The sequence below is a fragment of the Balaenoptera musculus genome, chromosome 5, assembly GCF_009873245.2.
Source record: "Balaenoptera musculus isolate JJ_BM4_2016_0621 chromosome 5, mBalMus1.pri.v3, whole genome shotgun sequence".
Taxonomy (NCBI): domain Eukaryota; kingdom Metazoa; phylum Chordata; class Mammalia; order Artiodactyla; family Balaenopteridae; genus Balaenoptera; species Balaenoptera musculus.
The window spans coordinates 74,348,481-74,372,710 of NC_045789.1; the positions used below are offsets into that span (position 1 = coordinate 74,348,481).

The following is a 24,230-nucleotide window of genomic DNA, read 5'->3' on the forward strand; positions in this document are numbered from 1 at the left end:
TTAGGGAAGAGTGGGTTTCTATTCATACTCACTGTTCATATTTGTGGCATTACTTTATTCTTTCAAACTATTCATTGGGTTTACCACTTCAGCATCTATTTTTATGATATATTTTTAATCTGTCTTATCTATTGTTGTTACTGTGTGTTAAATATAACCCTCAGTTTTTAGCATTATTGATTTGGTGAAATATAACTCTTTTATGATGATAGAGATAAACTTTCAAAAAAACCAAAACGAAACAAGGTAGCAAAAATGCATGGGTTCCTGTTTTTTTTACAGCAAGATAAATCACTTGGTCAGAATTTCCCCCAGGAAGTCACTAGGTGGCAGCACAACCACACCAGTTACAGAGCCTCATTCACTACGTTTTCTATTTTCATTATCTTAAGAGTTATGACGCTTTATCTTAAAACTAGTCTGTTATAAAAACAAACCTGATGAGGCAACTTCTGTATTCCCTTTTTCTGTTTTTTCACCATCATTCTCATCTTCTTGACTGTTTGCTTCAGTTTCTTCAGTGGTTGCCTAAAAAAAAGATATTTTTCCACCTTGAATACATTATCCCTTTGAAGGTTCTAGAAGGTAAAGGATTTCTTTCTCTTTTTTCCAGTAGTAATTTTTAGGCCAACGAGGTGAGCTGCCTATATGAATTCACTCTTTTCTATTTCCAGTGGTGAAAGGCTGGGTTTGTTGGCAGGAGACGTTCCGTGAAGGAGAACATAAGTGCTGAAGCAGAACCACCTTACGAGGGCACACAACCCCACTACCTCCCCACCTCCTCTGACTGCCTCTTTTTCCTTCCTTTCACTATCAATTTTTCAAAATCATAGTTACCACTCTCTTGCTCCCAAATGCCATTACAGTTGGCTTAGGGTCATATCACCAGTGAAAAAATTAATTTTTTCAAGTTGCAATTAACCTCTCAGTAGCTTGTCTTCAGCACAGATGCTGGTGGCTCTTAGTATTGTGCATTTTATTCTTGAAGTTCTCTCCCTTTCTGGGCTCTCAACAACTTTCTGTTACCCAACTTCTCATATTCCACCCCCCCCCATAATTTCTGAAAGAAACTGAGGAAGACACAAAGAAATGGAAAGATATCTTGTATTCATGGATTGGAAGAATTAATATTGTTAAAATATCCCCATTACCCAAAGCAACCTACAGATTCAATGCAATCCCTATAAAAATTCCAATGGCAATTTTCACCAAAATAGAAAAAAAAACCCTAAAATTCATATGGAAATACGAAGGACCCCAAATAGCTAAAGCAATCTTGAGCAAGAAGAACAAAACTGGAAGCATCACGTTTCCTGATTTCAAACTATGTTACCAAGCTACATTAATCAAAACACTTTGGTACTGGCATAAAAACAGACACATAAATCAATGGAACAGAACATCCAGAAATCAACCCATACTTTTATGGTCAACTAATTTTTGACAAAGTCACCAAGAATACAAAATGGGTAAAGGATAGGCTTTTTGTAAATGTTGTTGGGAAAACTGGATATCGACATGCAAAAGAATGAAAATGGACTCTTATCTTACACCATACACCAAAATCAATGTCTAAATGGATAAAAGACTTAAAAGTATGACTGCAAACCATAAAACTCCTAGAAGAAAACAGGGGGAAATCTCCTAGGCATTGGTCTTAGCAATGATTTCTTGGATTTGGCACCAAAAGCTCAGGCAACAAAAGCAAAAATAAACAAGTGGGACTACATCAAACTGAAATGTTTCTGCACAGCAAAGGAAACAAATAACAAAATGAGAGGGCAATCTACAGAATGAGAGAAAATATCTGCAAATCATACATCCAATAAGGGATTGATATCCAAAATATAAAAGGAACTCTTACAACTCAATAGCAAAAAACATCAAATAAACCAACTTAAAAATGGGAAAAGGACCTGAATAGACATTTTCCCAAAGAACATATACAAATGGCCAACTGAAGTCATGTATATGAAAAGATGGTCAACATCACTAATCACCAGGGAAATCAAAATTACAGTGAGATATCACCTTATATCTTTTAGGGATGGTTATTATCAAAAAGTCAAAAGAGGGACTTCCCTGGTGGTGCAGTGGTCCCCAATGCAGGGGACATGGGTTCAAGCCCTGGTCTGGGAAGATCCCACATGCCACAGAGCAACTAAGCCCGTGCACCACAACTACTGAAGCCCACGCACCTAGAGCCTGTGCTCCGCAACAAGAGAAGGCACCGCAATGAGAAGCCTGTGCACTGCAATGAAGAGTAGCCCCCGCTCGCTGCAACTAGAGAAAGCCTGCATGCAGCAATGAAGACCCAACGCAGCCAAAAAATAAATTAAAAAAAAAAAGTCAAAAGATGACAAGTGTTGTTGAGAATGTGGAGAAAAGTGGACCACTGTATACTGATGGTGGGAATGTAAATTGGTACGGCCATTATGGAAAATAGTATGGAGTTTCACCAAAACTTTAAAATAGAACTATTATATGATCCAGCAATTCCAGTTCTAGGTATATATATATCCAAAGGAAATGAAATCAGTATCTCGAAGAGATATCTGTACTCCCATGTTCATTGCAGCATTATTCACAATAGCTAAGATATGGAAACAACCTAAATGTTGATGGATGACTAAAGAAAACATGTATATATGTATATATTATTCATATATTCTGATATATAAATATTACTATTATATGCACAAATATCAATATTATACACACATATACAATGGAATATTATTGAGCCTTTAAAAAGAAAAAAATCCTGTCATTTGCGACAATATGCCTGAACCTGGAGAACATTATGCTGAGTGAAATAAGCCAGACACAGAAAGACAAATATTGCATGATCTCAGTTATATCTGGAATCTAAAAAATTAAAATTAAAAAATGCCAGACCTGGGGCTTCCCTGGTGGCGCAGTGGTTGAGAATCTGCCTGCCAATGCAGGGGACACGGGTTCGAGCCCTGGTCTGGGAGGATCCCACATGCCGCAGAGCAGCTGGGCCCGTGAGCCACACTTGCTGAGCCTGCGCGTCTGGAGCCTGTGCTCCGCAACAAGAGAGGCCGCGATAGTGAGAGGCCCACGCACTGCGATGAAGAGTGGCCCCCACTTGCCGCAACTAGAGAAAGCCCTCGCACAGAAACGAAGACCCAACACAGCCATAAATAAATAAACCCAAAGGTTTAAAAAAAAAAAAAAAAAAAAAAAAAAAAGCCAGACCTGTAGTAACAGAGAGTAGAATGGTAGCTACTAGAGGCTGGGGCATGGGGGAAACGTGAAGGGGAAAAAAAAAGTAAAATGATTGTTGATTGTTGCCTGGGTCTGAGGGGAGGGGGCCATGGGGAACTATTGTTTAATGGGTACAGAGTTTCTGTTTAGCAAGATGAAAAGAGTTCTGGAGATGGATGGTGGAAATGGTTGCACAACAATATGAATGTACTAAATACTACTAAACTGTACACTTAAAAATGGTTAAGATAGTAAATTTTATGTTTTACTTTACCACAATAAAAAAATGGAAAAAAATTTGTAAAAAAATTATTTGCAAATTTTCAAAGTTAAAAAAAAAGATACAAGGAAACTTTAAGCCACTAGCCTTTCAAGCTGCTAAAGAATTTTATAATAGCATCTAGTGGCAAAGATATGCTTTTACTTTTGGAGGATGGGGTGGTTTTGACATCTTCATAACTAGATGAGCACTTTCTAATGATGGATAACCGTGTATCAATTCTGGAAGAACATAATATTAAATTAACATGCACCTTTAAAACCCTAGGAAGGAAATAAGCATCATATTTATATTACTTAATGGATTTTGTAACTTTTTAATACATCAGAAGCCTGAATTGAAGAGACTTAATGAGTGGAAATGGTTAAATAAACCAAAGTCTCTTTTATTATAGTGAAGTTACATATATATGTTCTCTCTGTGTGTGTGTGTGTGTGTGTGTGTGTGTGTGTGTACACTGTTATATGAACAACTGACATGAGAGTAGCCTTTGAAGACCCACCAGCCTAGTATTACAACAGAATAAGCTGGGTTTAATAATTTAAACTGCCCCCCACACACATAGAAATATTAATACATAGTATTTTTTGTTTTATGATGTTAATATATAAATACTGTCAGAGATACTGATTTTTAATATATAAAATACTGTCTGAAATACTGATTTTTCGGTTTTCTCCCCAAATGGATTAGATTATGGAAAACTATCTGAGGCTGGGAAACAAATCTGCAGTTAAATATTGATGAATGATGGTCTTGAGAACACTGGTGTTTCCAGTGACTGGAAATAAATAACTACAAAAACTGAGCCAAAGCCCTCCCAGCCCAAACATGAACAAAGAAATGGACATAGTTTATTAAATCTTAGATGCCATCAAGTTTAAGTTGTATTATTTTAGGTACTACTAAGAAAGAAAACAAACTGCCTGTTAAATAGGACACACTATTGATTATAAGACATATCCTGAAAAGAAAAAGACATGTCCTGATTTAGAGATGCTCAAATGTGGCAAGTGTGCCCCTTGGAATCAATGAAATAAGATAATTCATGAAGTCCTTTAGACATAATTTTTTTAAAAATTTATTTTATTTATTTATTTTTGGCTTCATTGGGTCTTCATTGCTGTGCGCAGGCTTTCCCTAGTTGTGGCGAGCAGAGGCTACTCTTTGTTGCAGTGCGTGGGCTTCTCATTGCCCTGTCTTCTCTTGTTGCAGAGCACGGGCTCTAGGCGCGCAGGCTTCAGTAGTTGTGGCATGTGGGCTCAGTAGTTGTGGCTCACGGGCTCTAGAGCGCAGGCTCAGTAGTTGTGGCACACGGGCTTAGGCTCCGCGGCATGTGGGATCTTCCCGGACCAGGGCTCGAACCCGTGTCCCCTGCATTGGCAGGCGGATTCTTAACCACTGAGCCACCAGGGAAGCCCTAGACAAAATTTATAATGCAGAAGAGACAAAGTCCTCAAGCACTACTTCAATAAGGATGATTTTACTGGCACACCTCATTTCAGTAATATTTTACTTATGCATGACTAATGCAGAACTTCGATTTTCAAGAATACTCATGTTTCTGGATGCATATCTATGTGGCTTAACACTCAAATACTGAACTCCCAGATGACCCAATTTATCTTCCCTTAAAATTATGTTTTAAAGGTTATACACTGTTGTCACTGTAGCCATGGTCAATATTTACTAGATTTCCCACATGTCAGCACTTGATGTGGATTATCTTCCTTAGTCCTCAGAGCAAGCTTGTAAAGTATGCACCAATATGATTCCCTTTATACAGGTGAGGAAGTTGAGGCCCAGGAGGCTAAGTGACTTACCCAGAGTCACACTGCTAGTAGGTAGGGGAGGTAGGAACCCTGACCTGTGCTGGTAACCTCAATGCTCCATCATCTGGACTTGGAGTCACACCCACTGCCAACTTCTCCCCAGGTATTTAAAGGTTTTGACCCATAAGATGCAATCCAGAACCTGAGTGTCCCAAGTTTATTGCTGAAATGATTCAAACTGCCATTTCCATGTCCTTTCCTTCTCATCCATTCTACCTCATCCTTTCCATTCTACCTCTCATCCATTTATTATGCAAAAGATGAGAACTCTCCGGGATCTCTTGGGACAGGGGGCAAGTTAGCCAAGTCTCCAATTCCCAGGGCAGCTTGAGACCAGACCACTCCCAGCCATCACCCCATCTTGGGGCTTTTGATCCAGTCCAGGTTCTGAGGGGGGCAGGGACCCAGCATGGTATCTGACATAGAGCCAACATGTAACCCATGATAGGGAAGCAAATGTTAGATGCATTATTTATGAAATTTATACTGTCAAGCTTAGTTTAAATGCATACTAGTCATCAAAATCAAGCTATTACTAACAAAATATTCAGGATAAATTAAGAGGAAAAGCAAGTTACAACACAATTTGAATAACATGAGCCCCCCCAAAATATTTTATATACACTGAGAAAAAGAGAAGAATGCACATTTAAAAAAATCTTAATTTTTGAGCGGCTGGAGTAATAACTAGTTTATATTTTTTTATGGTTTTCTATATTCTGCTATATATATATAGACTATATATAATCAAGGGAAATCCCAAAGCCAGTTTAATTAACTTCTGCCTGATACTCCATTCTGAAGTCTTGTTACTTTTGTACTCACATCATTACTTCAAAGGAAATGAGTTCAAAATTGGCAGTTTTAACCAGTGCTGATGGACTCAGAGATTTGCCTGAAACAAACCTGTCTTGCTGGAAGATGTGCTTTATGGCCCACACTTTCCTTTGGTTACAGCTGAAAAGAGGAGAAGCCTTCCCTTCTCCAACTGGTAATACTGTCTCAAGAATGAAGATAAAAACAGATCCCTGGACATGAATGAATGAGAGCACAGAAAGGTTACAGGGGCCTAAGCCGGGAGTTGGCGTCCCCTTGACTAAGAATACCATCCAAACTGGCCCTGGTGCCAGACTGAGCCCTGAGGCCACAGGTGGGAGGTGGCAGTTTCCTGGCTTGAGAGGGACATGGTCTAGCCACAGATCTACCTGGCTTTGGGCTGCTCATTTTAACAAGACCCTTACTGGTGAACCAGCCAGAGAGCGGTCTCTGTGGAATGAATTGGAAATATGAAGCAGGAGAGGAGAAATGGTCCTGAGACCCCAGGGTCTGAGTGGCCCTGTTTTCTAGGACAGAGGAGGTATGAGGCTGGACTGATCATTTAACCTCTACGGGTTGGAAGGTGTGATGTCCAAGGTCCTTACCTAAGCTGCTATTCGGTGACTCTGACTGATTTTCCGGCTCCAGTCCTGAAGAACTTATCTGGACGCAAGCCTGGGAAAATCAGTCTATTATGTCTTGGCACCAGGACCCAGGTGCCACATATGCATGCATGTGTTTCCCTTTTTGCTTTTGTATCACCAAATATCTATTTTCACTGGATTGAAAGAGGATCTACGTGGCGAATCAGCCTTTCCATTCCTTAACTTTTTCTTTTGCCTTAAACTTCTCCAACTAACAATGTGTGGGTCTGACCCAGGTCAGATGGGCTAGGTTTGATTTTTTTATTGTTCCTCATGTATACTATCTTGAAGTCTGTAAACGTTTTCATATCTAAATATCTTTAATGACTTAGTAAGAGTATTAAATCTAATGCTCTTGCAACTACTTTCTGGATGGAGTGTAGAAACAGTTTCTAGAGAAATGTCTGTTGACATTTGACATCTAAAAGGAATCTGCAGTTGGTCACAGTGGTAAGGAAAACAGCACCTACTCAAATGCCTTCACCCTGCTCTCACTGCAAAATGAAATGTTTCAAGAAAGATCTGATTGTCTGTTTTCCTGGATCAGAAAACATTAGTGAAGTACTGAATTTTCAAGAGGAAGGCCTAGAGCTTTGTCAAGGTGGAAATATCTTGTTACTTAGTTTGAGAAACGCAGATGAAGTTGTTTAGATACCTCAGAGCTGAGTTTGGCCGTTGGTCCATGAGGGAGAATTGCCACAGACCTGGTGGGAGGGTGCCGCCAGCGCGGAGGGCGTGCAGGACATCGGTTGGAATGAGCTGGCAAGAGGGCGCTGACAGGAGGTCAACGGGTGAGAGTCCTGGGGGTTTAGGTGGCAGAAGGAAGCCAGACTTGGGAAAGAGTGAATAATAGGAGAACCAAAATGAGCTGCTGGAAGAAGCATGTGAGCATCTGCAAGGGCAATCGTCTTCTGGAAAAAGCTGTTCATGTCTGCTTGCTTCCTAGAGAATTACAGCTGGAGCTACTGACGGGCTGAGTTGGAAGACGACGTGGAATTCATCTCATTTGTTTGAAATTCACATCTGTTCAAGATGGTGATTTTGATGACCTTACTTAACCTAAAAAACTTTGCACCTATCACCCTTCCAGGTTCTGAAAAATAGATGGTAACTTTCTTTCTCCCATTGGTTGAATGACAATGTTAAAACTAACTTAGGGGCACCTCTATGAGTCACTGTGACATCATGCTAAATGCTCTATACATATGAATTCTCACGATAACCATTAGATGCCTATACTATCATTATCCTTATTTTAAATACAAACTGAGGCTCAGGGGGGGTTTGACCTTTGACCTAGTGCATGGGGTACTTTAGGTATTTTAGGAAAGGGTCATTTTTGGCAACAACGAGGCAGGAAGAGATTCAAAGACAAGTATAGCTCAGAGTGGATCAAGAAAACACTAGACTATCTTGAAGGGAGACATTTCTCTGTAGGTCACTAAACAGGATAAATTAGTCCTTAGATTAAAAGACCTTCCAAATTCTTTTCCAATCTTGGATTCTACAAGTCTAGTATTTGTGCTATGATATGATTTTCTTACAGAAGCCAATATTTTAAAATGCAAACAAAAGTGAGTGTTAGATTTCTACTGGGAAATATCTCAAGGATAACTGGCAGGGGCCGTGGGAGCCCTGGTCCCTCTGGTTGGAGTGTATGGCATCTAGTCACCCTCGTCACCTCTTAGCCCTGTGATCCCCTCTTGGGGTCTTTGCTTCCGCTAGTCGCAACATGTGGAACAGCTTGCTTCCCCCCTCCATTCCAATGCAAATCCTACAAGTTTCAAAATCAACGTCTCACATAAAACCTTCCCAACTAGACTAACTCCAGCCTACAATGATCTTACCTGTTCCTTGCCATTTTATGTCCCTCTAGGCTTCTAACCCTGTTTTCTAGCACTTAATTAAATATTATTTTATATACTTTGCTAGTTGCTTTATGAAAATTGTTCTCATAGCAAGTTTATGCGATTCTTTTTCAATTTCAAAAATGGGCCATAGAGTAGGTCATTTATTCATGCTTATCAGGTAACAGACAACCATCGGCACAACTGCTATCATGATCTCATTACCTTAAAGGTGATTCAATTGAGGATGATCTGGAGCTTGTTGGTCTCAATAGATATAACCAGAGTATTAAAAATTAATAACAAGCCAAACTTAATTTAGGATCTATTTCTAAAGTAAGAGTTGATGGTCCCAAGAGTTTCTAATGAGAAAGATGAGGTAGAAGGAAACTGAAGACATGACGTCATACACAAAAGTGGTCATGCTGACCCAAGAGGCTGACCCTCCAACCTCACACCCCGTGGCCCATTGCAGCGTGGTGCCCACCCTTCTCTGCCGCTCGGCCTCTCCGTCTGAATTAATGCTCCTGCCTACTGGTCCTGTGCCCTTTGAATAGTTCCAGCTCACCCTGAAGGAACTGTGACATTTTAGTGGTGGGTGAGGCTACTCCTTTGTAAAAAGTATATCTGTCGGGAATGCAGTTTTGGGAAGAAAGACACTATTTAAAAAGAAGAACACTATTCCTTTGACAGCCCCACAGAATGGGACAAATGAATTAGAAAGAGCAGATCAAGCGCAAGCTGGTTAAAAGGCCTGGGAAGCTGTTGAGTGCAGCCTCCTGTTTTAAGCTGGTCACCATATTTTGCCATGACCAATGAATTCTACCGTTTCAATGGGAATATACTGGCTGAAACACAGTCAAGAAATGCTTTTCTTGGAACATGGAGAAGGAAGTAAAACGAGGAGTAGGTTTAAAAATGGCTCTTAGGGGCTTCCCTGGTGGCGCAGTGGTTGAGAGTCTGCCTGCCAATGCAGGGGACGCGGGTTCGGGCCCTTGTCTGGGAAGATCCCACATGCCGCGGAGCAACTAGGTCCGTGAGCCACAACTACTGAGCCTGCGCGTCTGGAGCCTGTGCTCCGCAGCAAGAGGGGCCGCGACAGTGAAACCCCACGCACCGTGATGAAGAGTGGCCCCCGCTTGCCACAACTAGAGAAAGCCCTTGCACAGAAACGAAGACCCAACACAGCCAAAAAAAATAAAATAAATAAATAAATAAATAAATAAATAAGTCAGGAGCGCTTTAAAAAAAAAAAAAATGGCTCTTAGGAGATTTCCCTGGTGGCGCAGTGGTTAAGAATCCACCTGCCAATTCAGGGGACACGGGTTCGAGCCCTGGTCCGGGAAGACCCCACATGCCGTGGAGCAACTCAGCCCGTGCACCACAACTTCGTTCACCACAACTAGAGAAAGCCCACGTGCATCGAAGACACAACACAGCCAAAAACAAATAAATAAATTAATTAATTAATGAAAAGAAAACGGCTCTTAGGATAACACATTCTAAATGGAAAACTTTTGGTGTCGTAAGCGAGTATGAAGAGTGTTTTAGCCAAAATTTCATGAAGTGCAGCTAACAACTTGGCTCGAAGTCTGATACATACAGGTAGTTATCTACCCAGAAAATAACGTAGTAGCCCCTGACATGGTTAATTCAAGAGCCTAAAGTACTAGACATGAGGTAAATAAATGCTATGACCTCTTCAGAACCACTAGGTTTTATTGAACTAGAAATCACTCCTAACTAGGCAGTTTTTTCCAGAGTAAGGGACTCCCAGGCTCTTCCATGAGATTAGACCTCAGGCTGCCCAGGGTCAGGATGGTTTCCAGAAAAAAGTCCACAAGGCTACCTTTTGATTAGGGCTTTCCTTGTTACACCGTATAAACTTCTGAAATAACATGATTTCTTTCAGATCATCTAATTTTGCCTCTCTTGAAACAAGATACTTTTGGGGCAATGTAACTAATGTGACATCTTTCAATCCATCTTCTCTTTGCCATTAGAGAGTGTAGCAGTACAACTACTGTTAAAGTGGAAAATGCCTGGCAGTAAGAGACAATAGGCTATTTTCTTTTTATGTTGCTCATTGTAAAAATAAGAAAATTAGTAATTATTGAGAATGAGTATTTTTTAAGGGAGGTTTAGTAAAACCCCAAAACAAACAAATAAAACCCCCTTTTCTTCTGTTTACGATTCCATATAGGATTGATAAAGCTTTCTCCCCAAAGGGTTAGAAGCTTCGAACAAGAGAGATTAAATAGTTGGTGTGGGAAGTTTAGACCTTATACCATCTGGTCTCTTTACTTATTCCTTTAACTTCTGCTGGTAAAAAAATCTATTCCGCCAAGGGCAGTGTTCCCCCAGATTCAACAACAAAATGGTCAGAGGGCAGCGGTAAGGTAGAGAACGGACACGTGCCTGATAGCAAGAGCCCTTAGGATTTGTTCTTGGAATTAATCTACTGGGCCTGACTAAGCCCTGTGTACCTCTGTTATGGGACCAGTGTGGCTCCTACACTGTTGCTTCTCCAAAGTACAGGGACAAAGAACTGTGCTCAACAGTATGTGCAAAGGGCCTGTGGCCTGATGGACAGAGTAACCAGATTGAATCATGGAAAGGTACTTATGAAGGGAACTTAGGAAACACTCATCATTAAGTACAGCAAAAGAAAAATAAGAACAGAATTACTAACTGCCCCAGAAAAGCAATCCTACCACTGCAATGTCTAATTAATTGGGGGAACTTCTCATTTAAATTTAAGAGCATAAGTTCATCTTGACTCTACCAGTAAAGTTCCCACACTCCTAGCAGAACTCAGTCTTCCATCTCATGATAACTCATAAGAACTCTTCAGAGGTGGTAACATTTATGCAAATGAAAAGTAGAATTAAATTCCAGGTTGAGGGATTCAGCCTGTGCCTTGATCACAAAACTTTTCTCCTAGAGACCAGCAAACATGTTACCATGGTGAGGAAGTTATTTTGGTCTATTCCACTTTGAATCTCTTTCTAGGGCTTGAGCACTGCAAGGAAGAATTAAATCCTCTCAACTCCTCTGCGAACACATATTTTATTCTTCAAAAGACAAATCCTGGAGATAAGAAAAATAATATCTAGTCCTCTGGATGGGTTTAGCTAGCTGGGTCATTTAACTTAGCCCTGGAGCTGGAAGACAAGTTTCCCTCTGGACCAAACTTTTCTAGGTGCTGGGGGAAAAAATCTTGACAGTTTCCCCCATCCTTTATAATTCCAACCCAAACACTATAAATTAAAACCGCAGAAATCAGCCTCTGGTGAGAACAGATAAGGCTGAACAGAGTCCGATTCTACCCCAAAAGCCGGCCTGTATCTGTGGTACTGACAGCTGGGGTTTGATCAGCAAAACCAGCACGAACCCTGGTGAGAGATCTAAGAAAAAGTGTAATCATCTTGATGACGTTTTATACTCCAAATAAGCAAATCTAATGTTATTTTGAGTTCTCTCTTCTGCTATTCTTGAATTACCCTACATTTTTCAGCTTGGCCATTCAATAGTACTTCTAATTACACTGGATTTCAGGGGCTAAACCAATAAAAAAATTAATTTGATTTTTAATGAGTTTTTTAAAACTAATAAGAAAGATACCCTTTTATACATATTGTCAGGGATGGAAAGTGAGGTTCTGGTGGCACCAGTTATTTTCAAATTATTTTAACAAGTCTGATGGGGTCCTGAATAAACAGAAATGAAGGTATTTCAGAGATTTATTTCTTTTTCTATAACACTAGACACCAATCACAGGGGGACAAGAAAAAGGTTTTTACTCATAACACATGACACCTTCTGTTATATTCCTCTGTTAGGGCTGAACTGTGTCCTCCCCCATATTTATATGTGGAAGTCCTAACCTCAATTACCTCAGAATGTGACCTTATTTGGAAACAGGATTTTTGCAGATGTAATTAAATTAAGATGAGGTCATACTGGAGTGGAGTAGGTCCCTAATCCAGTATGACTTGTGTCCTTATAAAAAGGGGAGATTTGGACACAGACAACACACAGGGAGAGTGTCATGTGAACATGAAGGCAGAGATCAGGGTGGTGCATCTACAAGGCAGAGAACGCCAAAGACTGCCAGCAAACCACCAGAAGCCAGGACCAGATTCTCCCTCATAGACACCAGAAGGAACCAACCCTGCCAACACCTTGACTTTGGACTTCCAGCCAGCAGGACTATGAGACAATTAATATCTGTTGTGTAAGCCACTCAGTTTGTGTCACTTCATTATGGCAGCCCTAGCAAACTAATACACCTCTTAGGAAGAATTATCATTATCAAGACCTACTTATTTTTTTTTAAATAGATTCTTTCACATTGAAATTATCCCGAAGAGGAAAAAAAAAAAGTTTGCTTCTTACCGTCAGCTCTTGGGGAAGAGAAACTTGGCTTCTTATGTTGATCTCAATGCTACTGTTGTCTTGTTTCAGCTCCATGGGGGACCCATGCACTCTGGCCACACCTTCAAACATCTGGGATTTGGTCAACGAGGGGGAAAGTGCCACCGTGGGACACTCTCTTTCCTTTTCCTCCTCGTCACCGTGAACCGTCTCTCCATTCATGGTGACTTTCCCATCTACCTGTAAAAACCGGAATGAACAAGAACATGCTATTCCCCAGCAAAAGACTATAACAAAACAACACGTTCAGAATCACCTTAAATCATTAGCATTAAATAATCATAGTCTAACAAAGAATAAGGTCTTTTATATGCTTCGGTCAGTTCTAGAAACTAGGGCTCCTCTAAATGCCATCTTTGAAGGCTTCTTTAAAAGGTGGTCTGCCTTCTCAGGCTGCTTCACGTTAGAATACATATCATGTTCACCTTACTGTGGGTCTGTTTTTATTTTGCGTATAGAAAATCAAGGGCATATTTGGGTTCCAGTAATTTTTCATTTACTTTCTGGACTGCTAATCCACAACTTTGAGATTTTTTTTTCTGATTAGCGTATTAATTAGGCGGAGCTCATCTTAGATCAGGAATATTTCACAGGTTATCCTGTCATGGTCGGGAGCAATGGGTACTTTTTGGAAGCTATCATGGAGGGCAGGGAACCTGGTGCTATGCTATGTGACAGTAAATTCCTATTCTAGTTAACCTGACCATCCCAGTTTCTTCAAGAAAAAAGAGGCCCAGCACATAAAATATTTTTGCTTTGCACCCATGTCTAGGGAGGGTTGGTGGGAGCAAGAAGAAAAGTGAGGGTGGTTAGTTTGGCTTATTTAAAAGGCATCTAGAAATCTCTGTCTTAAGGTCTGACAGTATGTAGCGTGGTCCTGAAAGGAGCTCTGCAGTGAGACGGCCTCAGAGTGAGTCCTGGCTCTATTTGCTTAACAGCCATGTAATCTTCAACCTCGGTTTCCTCACCTTTATTATAATAGTATTCCTTATGATGCTGTATGGTGATTTTACGGATTAATATATGCACAGAATTTAGAAACAGTAATCTGACACATGTAAGTACGTAAATATTAGCTATTCTTCTTACTAAACCTTCTAAAATCTTTTAAAAGGAATAATAGAAGGGCAGATGCTAGTTATAGTTTATTTACCCTAAGTCAGTGGCTTGTATATCTATTGTCTGTGATCCATGAAGTTGAAATCACAACTGAACGCACACACGTAAAGATAACTGAAACGAAGTTTTGCAAAATAATATTTACCTTTTTTTATGTGTGATGCACTAGGCTGTGTTTTAAACATTGTATTCTATTCTACCTCCTTTTTTTTAAAAAAAAAGAATGCTGATTCCAAACCACTAAATTCATTTCATAGCCTAGCAACAGGTGGCAACTCTCAGTTTGAAAACACTGCCTTAAACCATTTTACTTGCTCTTCCTTTACTCTTAAATCTGTTGTACTAAGAAACTGAGCCTGTATTCCCTGTCTCCCGTGCCCACCTCCTCCCCACAAGAAAACAAACACACACACACACACACACATGCACACACACGCACCCCTTAGCTTCAGTTCTGGCATTATCTGGCAACAACGGTTCCATTTACATACTACCATACACGTGGGCCCACCCACTCAATGGTGGGGCTGTGAACAGGGTTGACAACCATCAAGACCTATGATGAGTTGAGGGCTCATTGGTGAGCCCCAGCTCTAAAAGGATCTCTATCCAGTTCCTCAATCCACCTCTCCTGAGGCCTCCACACTGTCTTGCCACAATGGCAAGGGACTGGGTTTCCTCAGGGCCAAAGTCTTGCCATGAAGTCATCTATCCTAATTCTTCTGTTTAAATGATCACATTGTGCTGTTTATATTAAGGATAGGAAGTGGACATCTGGATTAATTGATCAGCTGCCTTGGATACCAACTTAAATAAATGTATTCCCTATCCCTGTGCTGGGCCACCTCAACGTCAAACCTTCCTTCATGAAATCTCAGACAGTGCATCACCGTGGGCCCTAGGTGAAGGACAGCTGCTGAGGTCCTTAGGTGGCCTGCCGAGCACATATGATCATGTGTGTATCTGTGTGTGCACGAGTCTGCACGATGAGTAGCCCTAGGTGAAGGACAGCTGCTGAGGTACTTAGGTGGCCTAATACAATAAACAGTTGCTGAGTGCCTAGGCACCTATGCCAGGCTCTCAGGATGAAGCTAGGAACAACAAAGACACAGCCCCTGCCCTTCGAGGGATAAACATCTCAATTCAACCCAGATGAGACAGCCAGGACATTTTTCTTTTGCTTCATCAAAGCCTAAGGCACAGATTTCGAAGATACATTCAGAGTTATCTAAGCAAAAGTCAGAAAGTGTGGTTTGGTTCCCTCTGAAATTCAATAGGAAGATACATGGCACCCCACTGCTCAATTAGTTTAGTTTAGTAAACTTTCTTTACAGTCACATGTCCGTGTCTGCTACTGATGAATTCCACCTGTCTTCTATCATGAACCCATGTGGTGTGCAGGGACAATCAGAACTGATTTTTCTTTATAGTCAACATAGCTTGAGACAAAGGATGAGCACTTCCTCATGTGAGGGAAAATACTAGGATGTGAAAATCCTCACCCATGTGAGGGAAAATACTAGGATGTGAGGAAGAAAAACGACGTTTGACTGTCATAGATTCTTTGGTTCTGGTACATCACTTTACACATTCATTGGCAACCCCTCCAGCCCCCAAAACAAGAGTTTCTTCCCACTTAAAAAATAAAAAAAATCTGTCTCATCTGAGGACCAAGTACATCCCATGTATTCCTTGTATTATTATTTTTTTTGTATTGTAGCATCTTTTTAGATGTCAGTTTCTTCCTAAAAGAGAGGTAGCTGTATATACTTCTATTTAAGCCAAAGGCAATCCAAATTTTGTTTTGAGGAATTTGCAATACCTCCAGATAGCTGGAGATACCTAGGGTGCTGCTAAATTAGGGTTTGTTATGACTACTATAGAGAGACCATGCCATCATATCAAACTATGAAACAGACATTGCTCACCGAGATGACTCAACCACCAATCCCACTGAAGCCCATCAGTGTTAAAAACAGGAATTGAGGGGAATCATCTATCCCTCAACTATTTGCAAACCAAATCTCAGAGACACGTAAACTTCACAATCGTACATGTTAACACATTTTGCTTTTGTTTGATAAAAACAATTGCATCTTCTTGAGGCAAGATGCTTCCTTCCAGTGATTACCTGGGGTTCAGTTTTGGTTCTACCCTTAAGGAACTCCTCCTACCTTGAAGGTCTTCAGGACCTCTTGAGAGTTTTTGGGCTGGGAGTAAGGCTTGGGTGTCAGCATAGGCACTGCTTTGGGAGTGACAGTTTTGCTTGGAGACCCACTGCCTGCTGACATGCTGGCATCCAGTACACTGGTACGAGCGATGGTGGTTTCCACAGTGGCAGTGAATTTGGGTGGAGACAGTGACTGTTGCCGCAGGTATTTCATGGGGTTGGGGTCATTCAGGAAGGAGGATAAGTTTGGCTCTGTTGAATGGCTTCTTTCCAGAATTTTTGGCATCTCCAAGCGTTCAAGAACAGCTTCGCTGATGGTGAACCTCTCAATGTACTGTTGAAGGATCCCTTCCGCCTCCTCCTGGGACCGTGCATTCTTGTATGCCTCATGCAACTCCCTCTCTCTCCTCTCCCTAAAGGATGGGCATGGGAGGGGAAGCAAGAACAAAGGCAACAGTCACAGGAATTGCAAAGCAGACCTTGGTAGAGCTGAAGGAAAGTATACAGACAGGAAGTATAATATTGGTGTCAGAGCCGTCGTGATAACCAACAATTTTTAGGAAAAGCACATCTAGATAATACGGTACATTCAACAACAAGAACAACCACAGAAAGAACCCACTTTTCTTGGACAATTTCTCTGTAGGTTTTGATGCTTTTCCTTCGTTCACTTGTCCCATCCTCTCCAGCCAGTAACTTCTCCATTTTTTTCCTTTCTTCCTCTTTCTTGATTAAGTCCTGAGAAGCACTTCTTCTACGGCTCTTCCAACGAGCCAGGTCCTGCAGGGGTGGGGGAGGGAGACAGAACAGTTTTCTTCAGGCTTGCACATAATTCCATTTCTACCCTTCAGGGGTGAGTAAGCACTGACTACCGGCCAGGCTAAGACATTCCTGTACATCCAATGTAAGTCTGGTTGGAACAGGACTACCTCGAAGGCAGGAACCCTTCAGAAATATCTACATTATCCATAGCAGGGCAGCACATTTATTTAAACGTGGTAATGTAAAATTTGTGATCAAATTCCATGTCAGTTGCCAAATTTTAACGTATTGCCTCAGAGGGTATTGTAAGAAACTTCATTTCTTGCTATTTATGACCTCTGCATTGTGAATGGACTCGCTGACAACAGAATGGTAGGAATTAACCACAGACCTACAATTCCCTCAGGGAAGGAAGAAAAGACAGAAAAAAAAATTGGCTTTGGGGTCTTACAGAACCAACAATTCTGTATGTGTTAAGTCATCTGAACCTCACCACAAATCCTATGGGCAGTTAGAGCATAATGTTGAAGACTTAGGATTCTGGAGTCAGACGGGTGGGAGTGCGGCTGTGAGAAACAATCCTAGCTCTATCTCTTCCACGCTTTGGAAACTCAGGTACGTTTCTTAGCCTCCCTGCACCTCAGTTTCCTCATCTCTAAAATAGAAATGATAATAATACCTACTCTTACAAGCCTGTTGTGAGGGTTAAATGAGGTAGTGCACATAAGGTGCCAGGCACAGACATAATTATTACCACATTTTATCAGCTTTAGAAAAGTTAACTTTTTTGACTCAAGGTAGAGTCAAATCTGCAGTAGCCACCTCAGAGTGCTCTGTGAGGATGAAGTAATCCACTCTCCCTCCTCTCATCCCTATCTTCAGGCTTCTCCCCTGCCCTGGCTCTTTGCTCTTAGCACACAGATGATACCAAGGCCCCCATCAGGCCCTGGAGCCTTCCTTACTGGTTATAATCCTGGCTCTCTTGTTCACTAGCTGTGTGACTTTGGACAAGTTACTTAGCTGTTCTGGGACTCATGTGTAGAACTGAGGACAATAGTAGTTGCTAGCTCATTGAATTACTGAGAGGATTAAAGAATGATTACATGCAAGGTACTTAGAATAGTACCTGTTACTGGTACGCTTTCAATGTTGGCAATTATCATTGTCATTATCATCGATTCCAAATATATAATCTCAAAAGACAGTCCCTCCTCAATTCTGCATCCCATGCCAGTTGCCTCCCTTCTGCTCCCCAAACTTCAGCAAGGGTACTTTCCCTAATGCCCACATGGACTGTGTCACCGTTTGAAGCCCTCGAGGGGCCCCCTTCCTCTGCATGGCTTTCCAGCCCAAGTCTGACTTTCCAGCCCCGCCTGATCGTCTGCTCCAAAGGGCCTCTAGCCCAGCGGGCAGAGCAGTCCCCCCGCTGCCCACGGCCCTGGACGGCACTCACATCTTGCCATTTGTCATCCTCTTCCCGCAGCTGGTTGTTTATCAGCTGCAGCTGCTCCTGGCGGGCCCTGCTGTGCGGCTGCACCTTGGCCTCCTCCTCACACCGCATGTCAAACATACTCGTGCTCCTGCGTGGGGAGAGAGCAAACGACGGTGCACAGGGATCAGTGCTCCGCAAGTCTCTGCGCACTTGCAGCGTCCCGCCGCGTCGGGGCGCTACCGCGTTTGGAAAACCGGCCCCCTTCCCTCCGCAGCTTAAGGCAGCAGCGTGATTTGCAGTCTATTCATCCCTCGGCCGGCAGCAGCGGGCATGCTAGCAGCCTCACCTCTTCTCCTCTTGCGGCAAAAAGCGAAAATGTGACCATCTTTGTCTTCAGTGATGGCAGAATCAGGCCAATCTAATTTTATATGTAGGGGTCAATATATGTTTAAAGTAAAGGGCTAGAAAAAGGTACTTGAAGCTCTGGGCTCGTCTCACTTGTATTAGAAAGTAAAATGAAGAGAGTTAAAATGTATAACTTGGGGAGAATTTATAGGGAGGGAGAGTGGCGTCCCCTGAAGTGAAACTTAATTGCAGTAAATGCTTCTTTGTGTAAAGAGCTGGCTTAAATGCTTTCTCTGCTAACTGAGGCAATGTCTCCATTTTTCAAAAAGAAAAAAAGTATATCATACAGCTTCAAGTCTAAGGCACCACCTTTTCCTGTTGTATTTTCTGAATTTTGGTTGCATCCAACAGCTATGCATTAATGATACATACGTTTGATGTGGTTTATTTCTATGTCCTGTAAAACTGTCTGTAAATTGATAGTGCGTTGATGGCATCTTGGAATCAAGAAAATATTTTATGGTAAGATCAAAGGATAAGATATATAAATCAGTATATACTTTGTATCCTAAAATTCTCACAATGGTTTCACTTTATTTTTGTCAGGACACCTCTGAATTTACTCTTTTTAAAAGCAAAAGGATTGGGAAGGTAATTTTTAAAAACCTTTAGGCTGTTCATATAATTGATATATTCTATAGGAGCTTATTAAATGTTGGGCAAGACCATAGGGCCTTTTCTGCGATGCTTATGTAGACCTTTGCTACAACGAAAGCTGAAGCAGCAAGATGAAAATAGAAATAAAAGCCAAAGCAAAATCTTCCCTTTTTTTTCTCTCAAAGAAATGACTAGCTCCGGGAACCAAATGGGTTATAGAGCACTCAAATCAAGTGGAGGGCTGCTTAAGAACAGAAGACTGATAGTCCATTTCTGAAGCCAGCTTAACACAAAGAAAAAGAAAAGCCATGCATTGAGACACCAACGCGTTCCAGACATCATCCGTGATGTCCAAAATAGTCATCCCCATGGCCAGAGAATGCACACCAGCAGCACCACTGGATGCTAGTGGGTTCCTTAGCAGGCAGCTCTCTGGAAGGAGAAGATGACCCCAAAGCAATGGCTGCCCACGTTCATTTCGGTCCACTCAAATGATCTCGCATGGATGTGCGGGTGCCTCTCCCCTCCCTCTGGATGTTGCACCATCTGAGTCTGACCTAAGAGAGCTAAAACTGAAGACTGCACTTGTAATCTGTTTTCCCTGAGAGTATGCTAATAATCTGCCCCAAGGGACTTTCTTTGATCTGAGGCTTCTATTTGCATGGATATGACAAACCTCCGTGAGCAGCTGTGCACAGACTCAGGGGACAGTGTTGACGGTGGCAGCTGTACCTTCCTGAAGGATAAACTGCAGCCCTCAAAAGAGAGGAGGGGCTGCGATTTTTCACCTAGTTTATGCTACTTATTCATGTGGTTTAAGGAAGATTTAGGAATTTGCAGAGTTCGGTAGAAAAGTCTAACCCATGGTTTTTAAACTTCATGGATCAAAATTCCCTTAAACAAGCTTTCCAGAAAGGGACCAAAACTCATCCCATTCTTCCTTTCAGAGTTTAAAAAAGTCTTGCCTTTAAATATGTCTGATTCAGTCAGTTCATCTTTTAAGGCAATTTACAGGCTTTGTGAAGGTCTTAGAAGATATAAACTCCTCTGAGCTGGGACTCTCTTGTAATCTACTAAATAGTTGGCAGATTGTGGGAGAGGAAGGAGGTCCCTTCCTTCAGCTTTGCCATCTATAGTTTTTAAAGGGCAGAATTTTGGTTTAGGCCACAGTGGGTGGCCGTAGAGCAAGGACTTCTTCTGGGACCCCGGGAAGAAAATGGCAGCTTTCTCCAGGATTTGAGAATTGCTTATCTCACTCGACTGGCATGGAGAGGATGGGAGCAAGGCCTTTAGAATTGCCTTCTTCTGTCCCGGGTTCCTATCTCTGCTCCCACCATGAAGTTCTAACTACCTCAGCCCGAATGTGGCCGAAAGCTGGTTAGTGAAATAAAAAGAGAAACACTTGCCTGCCTTCTCATATACCAGGAAGTACTATTTTTTCCTAGAGTTTTTTTTTTTTTTTTTTTTTAAAGAAACACCAGCCAACTGGCCCAAAAAAGAAATAATAAAACTATGAGCAATATCTTTATACCATTTCAAAAAAAGGAACTAAGCAAGCTGAGAACTGATAACAGTAGACAGAAAATGAGCTGAGTCACCATTCAGAAAATGTTCCCTAATTCAGAGGTTGGACTCAGCCTCCAAAACGAAGAAGTGCATGTCTAGGGATGGGGTGGGGGACCCTGCAGAAGCCTAGGTTCCAGAATGTTAAATGGACTTGCACCAAGGCTATGCTCCTCAGCACAACAGGCTGTGCCCTTGGGCTGCTGGGACAAGGGCCCCTGGCTGCAGGGCCCAGGAGCCTCTCTCGGTGATGGGTTGGCATTTCTGAGGGCCAGGATTAAATTACCTCAAGGGGAGCCTAGAAACTGTTTCTGGCCCAAGTCTAAGGTAAGGGAATTAAGAACAAAATGGCCTTTGGCTCTCACAGTGTCCAGCCTCCTCGGAGGGGACCGCTGGGAGAGGGGGCATGTGGAAGTAAAGGGCAAGAAGGTGAAACTAAATCCATGGAGCCATTCGTGGCTTGCCAGGAGGTGGAAATTTCTGTTTGCCTGTGTGGTAGGTCTGCCCCTGACCTGCATTTTCCTTAAAGGGCACATCTTTTTTTGATTGGGCTGCATTTTAAGAATGTGTCAATTTTGAACAAATAGAGCCTGTGCCAATAGTTGTCCTTAAAGATTTTGAAAAAGGGAGATAGTGGGGGAATGAACAAAACATATTATAAATTTCTGTTTAAAAAAAAAACTCCTGACACAAACTTTTCTTTTTGTTCCCCACATGGTTTCATATAAATTATGTCTACTCCAAGAAAGAAATTCAGCCCTTTGGATGTTCCTAGATAAGACCCTTGGAAAAGAAACTCCGTGTACTCACCCTGGCCCATAAGGCTGCTTTTTTGGTAAATTTAGAGGAGTCCCCACTCCCACCCCTTTTAAAAAATCATTAACTTCTCCTGAGGGTGAGGTTTCATATTCAGGTACAGGTAAAATTCAAAAGCTCTTTAATGTAGCTTCTTTTCTTTCAGCTTTTAGAGTTTTTTAGAGATCTGTATTAGGCAAATTGCACAGCAGCTTTGCAATGATGAAGAGTAAATCCATTCTATCAAAATGTTTTTGCTAACAAATCGAAAAAGTGTTGTGCCTATCAATCTTATATAATCCTCCTTTCAGTGAATGTTAAATACTGCCACTGTAGATTTTAAAAGCAACAACCAGGGCTCTATTTTATAGACTACTTAGCTCCAAAGCTAAGCTTTGACTTAGCTCTTAGTCAGTCAAGCTCTGGCTGAATTTGGTTTTGAGACATGAATGTTCCATGTGTCAGGCCACAAAGCAATTGCGCATCACACATCGGAAACTGATACCCTTGGCACACGAGTCAGACTGCTTCGAGCTACAAGTACAGACTAAGCTGACCTCTTGAACACAAACATGGAAAAAAGCACAATTCAAAAACAGTAAATTGTGGCCTGATCTCGTTGTCATTGGTGGAAATGATATTTGTCTGTTCTATACCGTTCTTTAGATTCCTCACTTGGTGACTTGAAACTATGGATCAGGCCAGGAAGACAGGCAGAGGGAATACTAGGGTCCACTCTTATGATGGCCGAGACTCCCACGAGGCCACAAAATCCCTCTCCCAGAGGACAGACATCAGGCTTAGTGGGCCACTGTTGTTGGAATGAGATATTAACCATGTTTCTTAAATATGAGCATTCTGCAAAGAAAACTTCTGCCTCGGATATCAGTTTCAGAATGCTCTGCCTATGAGAAATCCATTTTTGAAATGGAGTTAATGTGGTCACAAACGGGAGAGAGTGGATTCTTTTCAAATTTGGATGTGAGGCCGGGGATGGGAAATGCATCTCTGAGAGGAGCGGAAACCAAGGAGAGGCAGCCCAAGTCATGTTGCACATCTTGACCCCTGACTATGCCACGGAACTTGAACGAAATCCCAACGTTTTGGTCTCAAGCATCCCACAGTTTATATTATTCCAACCTGGGAGGAACTTGGGCTTCTGAATCTATCATTCGTGGTTTAGGATTTATTTTCTTAGCTTAAAAAAAAATGTAGCTACGAGAATGACCACTTCATGGCTAAGCCTTTACATATCAAGAATTCAATGCAAAGCGCAGAAAAGCCTTTTAACAATTCTGTGGTTCAGAAGGGGTTCCAACGTCCGAACGCTAACAAGAACAACTTTCACATGCCCTGTCTATAAAAAGTAAATGTTAACTTTTGAGCAGCAGCTGCATATTAGAATCATGCTTCAGTGGCTTTTTCATTCATCTCTCCTGCACAGAACATATGTTCTGCATTCCAACTTTAAGTGCTTCTCTGAGGCTGCAGAGAAGAGTCAGTTAGCTCTTCAATCCACCGTTATATTAATTGCATTTCAATTAGTGGTGAGTACTGGAAGCATGCAGTTTAGGCTAGTAATTAATGTATTCCTACAAATACAAGACAACTTACTCTGCGTCATCAGACACAGGAGTTCTCGGTCCGTATCTATAAGACCAAATACAAAATTAGAGGATTGGTAAGACAGAAGGTTAATGCTGTAACCAAGCTGGAAATAAAAACTACAAGTGAATTGTATGTGTGCCAAACCTTTTTTGCTGATCATACTGGAAGAGAAGTGTCATTATACAATTAGTAATGTTCATTAACTGCTGAAAAGGAAAGCAAAGTCTTGACATTTCTGAAGAATGCAAAATTTGTAGTAAAACCCAGAGGAGAAATGAAAAAAATCCCCATGCTACCCACAAAGAAAGAATCTGTTCAATATAAACACAAGAAGGCTTAGGTGCAACCCACAATGTTTAGAGAAGGCAGCTTAGAAAAACCCAAACACGTATTAAGATGGTTCACAAACAGTTGAACTGTTCTTTGCCTTTCGGTGCAGAGTAATGGGCTGTAATGGACACCCAGCATAGAAGCACACACTTACTGACCCTTTCCCTGATGTGTTAATGCATTTGCACAAATAACATCAAAGAGTGTTTCTGCAGTTTTCTGAAAGCAAACCAGAACTCCAACCAGAACCCCAATCAGTGCCTTCCGCATACATTTGACAAAAACCACAATTCCTAGAAAACTGGCAGACTTAATCAAAACCAGACGTGGATGATATTCCATAACTTAAAAAAAAGTGAAGT

The 24,230-nt window shown here is 41.5% G+C and overlaps 1 protein-coding gene across 14 annotated transcripts in view; it reads right to left on the bottom strand.

The window, feature by feature from the left end:
• Nucleotides 1–24,230, bottom strand: part of LIMCH1 (LIM and calponin homology domains 1) — a 345,245-nt gene that overhangs the window by 42,540 nt on the left and 278,475 nt on the right. For 9 of the 14 annotated variants that reach the window (XM_036852623.1, XM_036852620.1, XM_036852619.1 and 6 more), the window contains 6 exons: nt 23,545–23,580; nt 18,592–18,718; nt 16,999–17,156; nt 16,381–16,789; nt 13,049–13,267; nt 438–528 (listed from right to left, as the gene is read on the bottom strand). In XM_036852623.1, coding sequence (XP_036708518.1) covers nt 438–528; nt 13,049–13,267; nt 16,381–16,789; nt 16,999–17,156; nt 18,592–18,718; nt 23,545–23,580 — 1,040 coding nt within the window. The remainder of the gene's footprint in view (nt 1–437; nt 529–13,048; nt 13,268–16,380; nt 16,790–16,998; nt 17,157–18,591; nt 18,719–23,544; nt 23,581–24,230) is intronic. The other 5 variants (XM_036852624.1, XM_036852621.1, XM_036852622.1 and 2 more) reach the window with 1 other exon arrangement.